At 45.6% G+C, this 13,030-nt stretch overlaps 1 protein-coding gene across 9 annotated transcripts in view; it reads right to left on the bottom strand.

Annotated features, from left to right (window-relative positions):
* Window positions 1-831: 831 nt before the first annotated feature.
* Window positions 832-13,030, bottom strand: part of LOC115198767 (pleckstrin homology domain-containing family A member 5) — a 142,125-nt gene continuing 129,926 nt past the window's right edge. For 3 of the 9 annotated variants that reach the window (XM_029761027.1, XM_029761026.1, XM_029761024.1), the window contains 14 exons: window positions 12,909-12,989; window positions 10,889-10,954; window positions 10,569-10,649; window positions 8,497-8,646; window positions 8,225-8,326; window positions 7,972-8,124; window positions 6,687-6,831; window positions 6,307-6,440; window positions 5,836-6,036; window positions 5,053-5,646; window positions 3,927-4,078; window positions 3,557-3,723; window positions 2,516-2,635; window positions 832-2,198 (listed from right to left, as the gene is read on the bottom strand). In XM_029761027.1, coding sequence (XP_029616887.1) covers window positions 2,556-2,635; window positions 3,557-3,723; window positions 3,927-4,078; window positions 5,053-5,646; window positions 5,836-6,036; window positions 6,307-6,440; window positions 6,687-6,831; window positions 7,972-8,124; window positions 8,225-8,326; window positions 8,497-8,646; window positions 10,569-10,649; window positions 10,889-10,954; window positions 12,909-12,989 — 2,106 coding nt within the window. In that variant the 3' untranslated portion in view covers window positions 832-2,198; window positions 2,516-2,555. Of the gene's footprint in view, window positions 2,199-2,515; window positions 2,636-3,556; window positions 3,724-3,926; window positions 4,079-5,052; window positions 5,647-5,835; window positions 6,037-6,306; window positions 6,441-6,686; window positions 6,832-7,520; window positions 7,671-7,971; window positions 8,125-8,224; window positions 8,327-8,496; window positions 8,647-10,568; window positions 10,650-10,888; window positions 10,955-12,908; window positions 12,990-13,030 lie in introns of all 9 variants that reach the window. The other 6 variants (XM_029761030.1, XM_029761028.1, XM_029761025.1 and 3 more) reach the window with 4 other exon arrangements.

The raw sequence follows: 13,030 nt of genomic DNA on the forward strand, positions 1-13,030 counted from the left end.
GGAGGGGAAGGGAAGGAGGGAGGGGAAGGGAAGGAGAGAGGGGGAAGGGAAGGAGAGAGGGGGAAGGGAAGGAGAGAGGGGGAAGGGAAGGAGGGAGGGGAAGGGAAGGAGGGAGGGGAAGGAGAGAGGGGGAAGGGAAGGAGAGAGGGGGAAGGGAAGGAGGGAGGGGGAAGGAGAGAGGGGGAAGGGAAGGAGAGAGGGGGAAGGGAAGGAGGGAGGGGGAAGGGAAGAAGGTGGAAGGATGGGGCAAGAGGGTGTGAATGGAGGTAACTGACCTTATTGTGCCGATGCCCTGACTGATTGGCTGCGTCTAGCGTGACAGTGGCATTGTCCAGAGCAGAGATCATTAATGTACCAAGTGGAGATGAGCTATTGGCCTGTAGGATACACATCCAGTTGAAGGCCAGAGTCCCAGGCCCTCAACAATGCAGAATGGAGTTTCTTGACCTTTAAAAAGTTTGTCAAAGTCTCCTCTTCAGCACCATCAGAGCTATCTCATCAGTGATCAGCAAATCATATCTGTAACATGATAAAACCAAAAGAGCAGGAAGCATTGGAAATTGAATTCCTTCTCCCAATTGTTTTTTAAATGTGGGGGTGGCAGGTAGCCTAGTGGTTAGAGCGTTGGACTAGTCACCGAAAGGTTACAAGATCGAATCCCCGATCTGACAAGATAAAAATCTGTCGTTCTGCCCCTGAACAGGGCAGTTAACCCACTGTTCCTAGGCCGTCATTGAAAATAAGAATTTGTTCTTAACTGACTTGCCTAGTTAAATAAAGGTTAAAAAAAGTAAATACTTAGCATGTGTCCTAACAACATAACCACAGCAGTTAAGAACATCAACATTTATTTCACATGATATAAAACAGATGAGATATGAACATTTTGCATATTAACTAATAATAATAACCTCAGTTACAATTTCTGCTCTGCTCTTTCTATGGTGTACATCATTTACACAATGAAACTTTACATTTATGTACATTATATTTTAAGTCCTAGAGGAACAAAATGCCTGCTTATTGCTTATACATGTGCTATTCTCTTCTCTCTGTCCAGGACGCCACACAACCAGACAGAATCTAACACACAACCAGACAGAATCTAACACACAACCCTAATCTCATAAAACTATTTTATCTTTCATGTCTATATTTTACTTTAAATATATCTCAGCCATAGAAAAAAAAAAGCAGATCGATTCTAACCCAGGACATTCACGTGTGGTTGCCGGCGGCGACCAGATCCCCATCCTCCCGACATAAATAAACACAACCTTAATAAAATATTTAAACTCTGTCCATCAGCAGCAATAGGGTGGCACCTTATTGAAGTATAAACCCATTGTATAGTTAGTTCATTCTATATGTTTTATATATTTATATATTAACAACTTCTATGAACAATGGGGGAATGTGCAGTGTAAAATATGTGGAAAATTAAACGTTTAGGGCCTCAGGTTAAAAACTTAAATGGGAGTAAAACCAGTAAAAAAAACTAAATAAAACGCAAGAGCATATGGCGCCCCCGTGTGGTTAAAGTAAAGCACTGCCTTCGTGTGTAGATTTGGTGCTTGGCCCTCTCCATAGTGTGTGACGATCTCAAATGCATACTCCTCGAGTCCTCAGGTCCTCGTCTCCTTCTCAAAACCCATTGGATGAGAAAGCCAGAGGTCCCTCCCCTCTGACCTTCTCCTCCAGTGGGTTTTGAGAAGGAGACGAGGAGACAGGACGCGAGGAGTATGCAATTGAGATCTTCCCAGTGTGAGACTCCTCTAGTGTTCTTATTTACAACTGTACAGTCCTCTCCTCGTTACAGCAGTGCTCAGCACATAGACACTCAACGCATCCTCACAGAACATGTCCAAAATAACAGACCATCATAATACCTATAATAATGATAATAATAATAATCAATTATCACTCTGTAATACTATCTTGTAATCTGAGATCTCTGTGTGAATGAGAGAGTTTTGTATCGCAGTTATTGTGTAGGCAGGCAGTAAGTAATACGAGCAGGCCTGTGGATCTACTCTTTGTCTGTCTGGCTACAGTCGTTTCTACTGTATACACACAGAGAGCTACTGGGCATGCTCTGTGCAGGCTGGCTGGTGCCATCTTGGCTCTGTAGGATGCCATCTTGGGTCTTCAGACTGGCATCGCTTATGAGTCACTGCTCACAAAGGTCAATGTCTGGGCTGCAGGGGTGAGTGGAAAGAGAGGGAAGAGAAAGAAGAGGAAAGAGGTGAAGAGACAAAAATAGCTGAGGTCACAAGCCAAAATGTCTAAAATAAATCTGAGAAAATGTTTACGCTGACATGACTAGACTGCGCTTTTTGATTAGATGTTAAATTATGGCTGTGTTTAAATGGCCGGTGTAATATTGCCTGTAAGATCCATGTCGATTGGAGGGTAAATTACTGAGGGCTGAGCTTTGGGCCCTTGAGTTTAGGGGTTGATGGGTATAGATGAGTAAAGGTCAAAGGTTGTAGGTAAGGACAGAGAAGTCTCTTACTGAGTGTAGTTCAGTTCACATAACCACCTCCTCGACACATCTACACACACATGAAGTGGGATCCGTCAGTGAGTTGAGGAGAAGGAGAGGAGGACTGGGGCGGACAGGGCAGGCTTTTCACTGCAAACAACACACACGGGGCAAAACCACAACACATACAGTACCAGTCAAAGGTTTGGACACCTACTCATTCAAGGACACCAATAAGAAGAGACTTGATTGGACCAAGAAACACAAGCTATGGACATTAGACCGGTGGAAATCTGTCCTTTGGTTTGATGAGTCCACATTTGAGATTGTTGGTTCCAACCGCCGTGTCTTTGTGAGATGCAGAGTAGGTGAACGGATGTCTCCACATGTGTGGTTCCCACCGTGAAGCATGGAGGAGGTGTGATGGTGTGGGTGTGCTGGTGACACGGTCTGTGTTTTCTTTAGAATTCAAGGCACACTTAACCAGCAGGGCTACCACAGCATTCTGCAGCGATACGCCATCCCATCTGGTTTGCGCTTAGTGGGACTATAATTTGTTTTTCAACAAGACAGTGATCAAAAAGGGCTATTTGACCAAGAAGGAGAGTGATGAAGTGCTGCATCAGATGACCTGGCCCCCACAATCACCCAACCCAATTGAGATGGTTTGGGATGAGTTGGACCGCAGAGTGAAAGAAAAGCAGCCAACAACTGCTCAGCAAGACTGTTAGAAAAGCATTTCTTATGAAGCTGCTTGAAAGAATGCCAAGAGTGTGCGAAGCTGTCATCAAGGCAAAGGGTGGCTACTTTGAATAATCTCAAATATATTTTGATTTGTTTAACACTTATTTGGTTACTACATGATTCCATATGTGTTATTTCATAGTTTTGATGTCTTCACTATTATTCTACAATGTAGAAAAATAGTACAAATAAAGAAAAACCCCTGAATGAGTAGGTGTCCAAACTTTTGACTGGTACTGTACGTAAGTGCTTTGACATTTATCAGTTATATATCAATCCATCAACCAATCATCATTAACAAAGCGATTTCTGACTGTGTTCTCAAACCTGCCATCAGGTTGTTGAGTTTAGCTCCCTCTGCTGGTAGTTCATAGGATATGTCAATGTTGTTCCCCTGGGTCTCATGCTCCGTGACCTCCCCTCGCATCGCCTCACTCTGCATCACATCCTTCTCAGGTTCAGGAGTCAGTGCTTCTGACACAGCAGCTGGCAAACTGGCACAGTCACACCTTCAAATTCAGGACTTATTCCAATACTTACAAAATGCATCTTTCTTTTCTGCCTTTAATGAGGTAGTCACTGATCGAAATACCGTTGGATGAAGGAAGGGATGGTTTTAAAGTATTCAAAAAGGGTCAAAGTTGCTATCGATCCAGAGAGGCTAAGATAAGTCCTGGTGAGGCCCAGCTAGTCTCACCTGTTGTGGGGAATGAGGGTGTTGGGAGCGTGGGTATTTCTCCTCTCGGTCTCCCTCTCCCCCTGCTGTTGATGTTGTCCAGGGATCAGGTACTGTACATACAGGGGCTTCACACCCTGATCTGATATCACCATCATCTGGGTCTCTGACACCTGCAACACATGGACAGTGAGATTAGCCCAGACTAGTCGGTGTTCAGGAGGTACCAAACAGGAAAATATGATTTGAAATGGAGCTCTTATTTTCATATGCCCTACTGAACACGATCTTGGTGGTTTAATGTCAACCCCTAGAGGCTACCTCTTCGGTATTTGGGGATCTGAAGAAACTCCAGTCCTTGAGCAACACCAGCAGGACACATTTTTATTCTAGCCCCTGGACAAGCACACCTGATTCAACTTGTCAACTAATCATCAGGCCCTCCATGAGATGGATCAGCGATGTTTGTCCCGGGGCTACAACAAAAATGTGTACTGTTGATGATCCACAAGGACTGGAGTTGAGACACTGGTATAAAGCGCATGGTGATAACCAATGGTCTTAAGCAGCTTTCGCAAATATTATTTTTAAACTGGGCAACTATATTAGAGGACATTAATTGATCCATCATCATCAGATCATGAGATTCCGTGGAGCTCAGGCCAGCTCAGGGAGGTGTGTCTCTCTCTGTAGCCCAGTGTGAGTCACCACGGCTGGGCTGAGGCCCAGAGATAAACCCCTAAATCCAGGCTGGATCCTCCTCACGCCCACAAAGCCTCCATTAGCCTCCCAGATCAGATTAAAGGACATTAACACCAAGACCAGGCTGCTGCCAACACAACACAGCCATTTACGCCCTAAAACCCTGAAACAATCTTAGCTCAACGTTATTGGATTAAATATAAATTTGTCCTTGGACGGGGAATATGTTTCAAGTCTTTTCTTTATCTCTGAATACCCTCTTTGAAAACATTAAATTTTCAGTTAAGGAATACAGTGCTCTGTGCATCCTTGGTATGGATCTTTCTTATTCATACAGAGTTACAGTACACCATGCTGACTCAGTCACCAACATACGTATCAAATGATAGTCTGCCATACATATTCTGCTCTCTGGTGGTCAGTGTGAGTAGGGACACTCCCGTACCTCTGTGTCCATGTTGGAGCTCTCCGTCTGGGGCTGTGGCTCCTCCTCACTCAGCCTGGGGACAGGGATGACATCCACCTCCTCAGCTCTGTAGCTGATCTCTTCCACCACAGTGATTTCCATCTCCAGCTCCACTACCGCAGCCTTGTCAATATCTAGCGCCTCTTCTGAAGACACCGCAGTCCTCTCTCTGACTAGTTCTTCAGCTGCAGCTCTAGCTCTCTCCAATTCTTCTGCAGCTGCTGCCACTGCGGCCCGGTCTCTCTCCAGCTCCAATTCTGCAGCCCTGTCCATCTCCTCTTCTACAGCCACAGCAGTCCTGGCCATCTCCTGCTCCACCACTGCAGCCACCTCAGTCATGTCTCGCTCCAGCTTTTCTATTGCAGCTCGACCCCTCTCCATTTCTTCTTCAGCAGCTGCTGCAGCCCTGTCTCTCTCCAGCTCCAGTTCTGCACCTCGGTCTCTCTCCAGCTCCACGGCTGCAGTCCTGTCCCTCTCCAGCTGCTCTGTAACTCGGTCTCTGACCTCCTCCAGGTCTTGCAGTGCTGCCTCCAGCTCCTGGGTGTCTGTGGAGAACACCACCTCTCGCCTGACCTGTGGTAGACACACATGCCAAATGAATAACTCAGTTTTAAAGTGTGTACACAACGCTGAGAAACAAGGTTAATCAACACACGCACACTCGCGCACAGACACACGCGCCCCCCCACCCCAGCTGTCTCTGCTGTCATGTACACATCAAGTCCTATCAAACACGCACACACCAAACAGAGGAGGACTTACCTGTGTAATGAAGGGGTTCTCCTTGGAGAAGGATGGCGAGCGTGAGGGGGAAATACTGCTGCTACTTCTCTTCTTCTCCTTGAGCGAGGCCTGCTGGTGTCGCCTGATCCTCTCCAGCTGCTCCTCTACACTCATCCTGGCTCTGCCGCTCTCCCTCTCCCCCGGTCCGCACGTCTGCTCCACCGCACTGTGAGGACGCTCCTACAGTGGGAGCAGTGGAGCAGGGATGAGCCACGTTGGATTATTTTTACACCGAGAATGTTTTATCTGCCCGTCTATTGGTGACATATTATATCCATCTCCAGCTTTTGTAGTGGTAAAAATGGCAGGGAATGAATAGCAACAGTAGCACCTCCAAATCCAAAATCAGTGCTGTCCTGTCTATCAAAAAAACTGTTTCTAATATGTTTTCTAGGGTCAGTATATAGTTCCGTTCCCCTGCTATTCCCTAAAGTGCTGAGTCAGACTTACAGTCCTGGGGTCAGGCTTCTTGCTCTTCCTCAGGGTGACGTAGGAGGCGATGGTGCAGGACTCTGGGGGGCTCATGGGGGATTTGGTCCTGGGGGGCACGATACCCACCGGGTAGACTGGTACTCCTAATGGGACTGGGAGGGGAGGGGGACTAAGTCAGTTACAAAGCCATTTGGGGTGTTACATTTTTTTAAATTCAGTTAATAGAGTACTTATAAATCATATTTATAATACTCTTTTTAGAAGTTTACTTTGTATGGAATTTGTAATTACAACTTGAATTCACTGAATTACAATAGTTTTGACCCTAGCCCGTATCCACCTTGAAACAGCGGTGGCAGCGTGACCAAACTGGACATTGTTGACAGACAGTGACTGACCTTTAGTGGCCGCAGGCTCCTTGTCAGTGGTCAGCCCTGTCTGTAGTCTGTCCTTGTCATTGTCCTCTCCGTTGTTATCGTCCACCTCCTCGGCCACAGTGGTCAGCTCTGGCTCACTCTTATACAGACGGTAGTCTGGGCCTTGCTGTAGAGGGACAGTCAGTCAGCATACTGAGAGGTACACACATAGGAAACACGCACAGGCACGCAGGTCACAAAGTGGTCATGGTGGATGTGACCGATGGATAGTCGAGGGAAATTTAAAAACGGAGCTGCAAAGAGCAGAAAACTGTTAACCGGCAGCCCAAACACTAAGAGTAGGCACACCGCAGCACAGCACTCAGACACAGTCAGAATGACAACTGGGGTGGAATCACATAATCACACACGCTTCCATGGAAACAAGAACAAGCCAAACCGAAGAGCAAACTGAGATGATAAACCCAAGGAATGAATATGTCAAACTCAACACTCCAGGGTAAGAGGCAGGGAAAAACCTAAATGTCGACAAATGTTAAAACAAATGACAAATGATTCAGAGCAAATGAAAAGAGTCACAACGGTGACCCAAGTTGGCGATGAGAGATGAACCATGTATGATGAGGGTAAAGGTGGAGGGTCTGGGGTCAACGTGTACTGGTCTTGTACAGAGTAGGATAAAGTTGCCCCTCGACACCGACCTAAGATCAGTTTTGTATCACCTCGCCCAAACGGTTAAGATTAGAATTTATTTGGTGAAGTTAAACAGATCCTAGATCTGTGCTTAAGGGCAAGTAGTGATGATGAAGCACAAGGACAGGGATGGGTCAGGCGGGAGGGGTCAGCGTGTCTTACACTGCTGTGTGTTCCGTTCCTCTGGCCGTGCTTGCTTGTGTGTGGTGGCGGACGGGTGCCCGAGGGGGAGGGAAGGGGGGGTACAGCGGGAGGGCGCTCTGTTGAGCCGTAGTACTGGGGCAGGGGCGGGCGGGGGGGCTGACGGTCACCCTCCGTGAGAGGACAGAGTGACCGGAACAAGGTCACCGGCTGCCGCATGAGGAGAGGATAGATAGAAAGTTGTTGTTGAGACACTCTTGGGACAACAGCATGCCACACCAGACCCTGCTTAAGACAGATCAGCACAGCCTCCTGTGGCATTGAGTGGAGCTATCTGGCTCACATCCGTCTCACATGTAGGCTACGGACAGCTCTAAATCAGTTCACAAAGACTCCATACACAGATTCTATTTATCTGGTGTTGACATATTCTGATGATTTTCTTTATCCACAAAGTAGAAGTGAGACTCACCTCGTTCTTCTGTAGGTTTGAGATGGGTTTGGAACCAAGGAAACCAGTGTCAGTGGTCCTCTGGGGTTTGTTCTTGGCCAGAGCCTCCATCACATCCTGGATCCTCCACAGCTCCTTCTGGATCTGGACATGCTGCTGGCTGGGAGGTTCTGTCTGCTCACACAGTGACAGAAAATTATTAAAAACACTCTCCATCTTGCAAATGTGTGATTGCATGTGAGTGAGTGGTTGAGACTGAGTGAGAGAGTCTTACCTGTGGGCTGCCCAGGGCCTCTAGCTGTTCCAACAGGTTGGTTTTGGCCAGAGAGACGCCAGTCTCCATTTTATCATACTCCCTCCACGAGCGCTCCAACTCCTGAGAGACGAGAGGGTGTCACTACTAGACAGCCTGTGTGCGCTTGTTTATGTGTGTGTGCACTGACTCACAGCATTGACCCTGGAGAGATCTTGACAGGTGCTGATCAGTGTGTGTGTTTGTGTTGACATCTGCATGTACAGTGTGTGTGTGTATACATATGAACGCACAGTGTTGACCCGTGCCAGTTCTCTACAGGTACTGAGCAGTCCATTCTGCAGTACGTCTCTCTGCTGTATAAGGCTCTGTACGGCTGCTGGGTTGTCAGAGCTCTGCTCTATCTCCTGACTGGCAGACAGCAAAGCCGTCTCCAGGGTGTGCTGCAGAGAGATAGGAAGAAGGAAGAAAGAAAGGAAGAAAGGAGAAGAAGACGTCAACGACACAGATCAGCACAACATCTACAGCTAACATTTGTCTGACAACTACACAGATACACAAACAAAACCACAGGCAAAGAACCAACCAAACATTATCAAAGCATCTCCACCATCAAAAGGGTGTACCGCCACTCCCAGGACTCTAGGGGGCAGGCTAGGGCTGCTGTCTGAGAGGGAGAGAGCCTCAGTTCCCAGCTGTGAGTCTGCTAGCTAGTCTATACACTGTGTACCTGTGGTACAAGCCTGGCAGAGGAGGGTTGGTAGCCTTGGCGTGACCATGAGAAAGTATTCATACCCCCTTTTTGCACATTTTATTTTGTTATAGCCTGAAAATAATAACTCATTTGTCTACACACAACACCCCATAATGACAAAGTGAAAACATGTTTTTAGAAATGTTTGCAAATTTATTGAAAATGAAATGCAGAAATCTTATTCACACCCCAGTCAAGCACCTTTGGCAGCGATTACAGCAGTGAGTCTTTCTGGGTCTCTAAGTCTCTCTTCAGAGTTCTTCAAGCTCTGTCAAATTGGTTGTTGATCATTGCTAGACAACCATTTTCAGGTCTTGTAATAGATTTTCAAGAAGGAACACTCACAGTTGGTAAGCAACTCAAGTGTAGATATGTCCTTGTGTTTTAGGTTATTGTCCTTCTGAAAGGTGAATTCATCTCCCAGTGTCTTGTGGAAATCAGACTGAACCAGGTTTTCCTCTAGGATTTTGCCTTTTCTTAGTTCCAGTCAGTTTCTTTTTTATCCTGGAAAAACTCCCCATCCCTTAATAATTACAAGCATACCCATAACATGATGCAGCCACCACTATGCTTGGAAATATGGAGAGGGGTACTCAGTAATGTGATGTATTCGATTTTCACCAAAAATAACACTTTGTAATAGAACAAAAAGTGAATTGCTTTGCCACATTTTTTGCAATATGACTTGTAAACAGGATGCATTTTTTTGAATATTTTATTATGTCAATTAGGTTAGTATTGTGGATTAACTGCAATGTTGTTCAACCATTCTCAGTTTTCTCCCATCACAGCCATTAAACTATATAACTGTTTTAAAGTCACGATTTGCCTCATGGTGAAATCCCCGAGCCATTTCCTTCCTCTTTGGCAACTGAGTTAGGAAGGACGCCTGTATCTTTGTAGTGAATAGTTGTATTGATACACCATCCAAAGTATAATTAATAACTTCACCATGTTCAAAGGGATATTCAATGTCTGATTTTTTATTTTTAACCCATCTACCAATAGGTGTCCTTCTTTGCGAGTCATTGGAAACCCTCCCTGGTCTTTGTGGTTGAATCTGTGTTAGAAATTCACTGCTCGACTGAGGGACCCTACCGTTAATTATGTGTGTGTGGTACAGAGATGAGGTAGTCATTAAAAAAAATCATGTTAAACACTATTATTGCACACTATTATTATTGAGTCCATGCAACTTATTATGTGACTTGTTAAGCAGATGTTTACTCCTGAACTTATTTAGGGTTGCCATAACAACAGGGTTGAAGACTTATTGATTTTTTATTAATTTCTAAAAATGTTTTAAATCGTAATTCCACTTTGAAATTATGGGGGTATTGTGTGTAATCCAATGACAAAAAAAAATCTCAATTTAATCAATTTTAAATTCAGACCGTGACAAAATGTGGAAAATGTCAAGGGGTGTGTATACTTTCTGAAGGCACTGTATCTCCTCCCGTCTCGGCACACTCTCTCTCTCTCTCTCTCTCTCTCTCTCCTTCTCTCCCTCTGTGTAATAAAGGTCTACTCCAGCCTCAGACAGCCCAGTGTGTGTGTGTGTGTGTGTGTGTGAAGCAAGTTGTCAGTTGAAAGAGGGAGTACAGTAGTTACCTTCTCTCTGTGTAGTTGCTGTAGTTTCTCCTCCTGTGTTCTCACCACTTGGTCCTGCTCACATAGTCTGCTCAGCTTAGTCTGAAACACACACACAGTGGTTGTTAACACACACACACAGTAGTTGGTAAGAATTCGGCATTGAATTATGATTTTTCCAGCGAGCTGAGCTGTGTGGTATTCTATTAACTTAATTGAATCTTTCAATCTATGTCTAGGAAGCCAACTGCTGTGTCTCTAGACTAGAGGATACATGCAAAGGGAAATGAATACTTTCCCCTCTACCCAGACAAGACAATAATAAAAGGACTTGATCTTACATCTGTGTCGATGTCTTCTGGCCTCTGGTGGCTGTAGGAGTTATCTTTGTAGTCCTCAGGGCTGATCTGAAACACCAGACAGTCTTAGAGACACATGCTGTGTTTACACAGGCAGCCCAATTGTGATCTTCTTTTCACTAAAATGGTCTTTTGACCAATCAGATCTGCTCTGATTTGAAAAGATCTGATGTGATTGGTCAAAAGACCAATTAGTTGAAAAAATATCAGAATTGGGCTGCCTGTGGTAAGACAGCCACAGACAGGGGACGGCAAAACAACCTGTAATACAGACTCATGACATGGGGTGCTTCTCAATAGTCTACTTGTCACCTTGTTAAAGAACTGGACGAGTGAAAACCCATTTCTAGTAGGTATCCACCATATTGCTTACAGCCGTCCCATATCTTCCGATCAGTGCAGATGAAGGAGAAGGCATGAGGAGAGAAGGCCACTAGAGTATTGAGATGCACCCATGGTCTGGTTATTCATTGTGATGTGGTTTTCATGGTAAATATCTGCGTCCTTACAAGGAGTTGTCCACAGGGTCAATGAAGCCCAGAGAGAGAGAGAGAAAGCGAGAGAGAGCAAGCGAGAGAGAGCGAGAGAGAGCAAGCGAGAGAGAGCAAGAGAGAGTGAAGTGATGGAGCTCTTCATGCAATTTCAAATGACCTTCTCTTCTCATAACTTATGACTTTACAACACTTCGGATACAACTTCTCAGCCCAAATTTCCATTTCATAATAAGGAGTGTCAGCCCCCTCTGCTGGGAAATCAGACTGTGTTTTCCACCTCAGTAGCATCACTGATAACAGTCCTACTGATGGAGGCTCCAGGGGTGTGAAGAAGCTATGAAGAGGACAGGAAGCTGGCATCAGGTCATCACCAGAGGAGGATGTTCTCTCTCACACACACACACACACACACACACACACACACACACACACACACACACACACACACACACACACACACACACACACACACACACACACACCTTAAGAGAGGCTAGAGGGCTGCTGTAGTGGTTGGCTAGGCTGGATGTATAGTCCTCTGTGCTGGCAGCTCTGCCCTGTGCCACACTAATTACCGTCCCCTCGGTGCGCTCTTCATTACTGTCCCCCGGTACACTCTGTCATGGCTGGAGCTTGACTAATGAAAACCTCTAAAAGACCTGGGCTAAATCTGGCCCTCACGGAGGCACACACATTAACGCGCACACACACACAGCTTGGAAAACCAGCCATCCTCACTTCAGTTAAGGAGCAGGCAGGTGATTTTCAACCCCAGGATGGCTAAAGAGGGGGAGGTTTAAGAGAGCAGGGCTGAAATCATACCATTAGAAGCCTGTAATAAAGTGATAACATAGCACAGTGGAAAGGCCAGACTATGGGCCCAACACAGTACTCACTCAAGGACAATTTCCCCAGCTAAAAATAAAATACCCCTGCACTCTTTCAATCACTGTTACACTATCGGGCCACCACCCAAAAAAGGAAGTCATTCTATTGAATACATAAACAAAATGTTTTGCATTGAGCTCTTATCATACCCACATATGGACAGACTGAAAATAATATTACAGAGAAGAGAGGTGCTGATTTGACTGTGATCGTACAGTGCCTAGCCAACATAAGATCCATCAACAACAACATTGGTATTGCAGGAAGACGGGGTACGGCTGTAAGGTAGCATCCACCGTAATACCCAACAGCAACAATACCATCAAGTTACAATGAGGTAGGATGGGCATGGCTATGTAGCATCCACCATAAGCCATGCTAACATCAGTCCAACCTTGGACTGACGAAAAAAGCAAAAATGGATGAAGAGGATGTGCTGTAGTCAAATCAACACATGAAGGTAAGTAGCAAACAATGTTGGGATCATGACACCAGGAAGAGGGGGAACCGACGACTGACTGACTGACTGCATCCAATGTGAACAAAAACAGGAGGGATCGATGATGAAGGGAGGAGAGGAGTGCGGGAGAGGAGTCATTGGTTTGCCAATAAGACCTTACTTGCTGGTACAGTTGAGGCCTTGGAGCAGAGTTCTCAATCATAGTGTGAATCATGAAGATTAACGGCTCATTGTCCTTCGTCTAGTGGGAGATCGAAGTTAGGTAGGGTGGAAGGGAGCAAC

Source organism: Salmo trutta, chromosome 8 (assembly GCF_901001165.1).
Source record: "Salmo trutta chromosome 8, fSalTru1.1, whole genome shotgun sequence".
Classification (NCBI taxonomy): Eukaryota; Metazoa; Chordata; class Actinopteri; order Salmoniformes; family Salmonidae; genus Salmo; species Salmo trutta.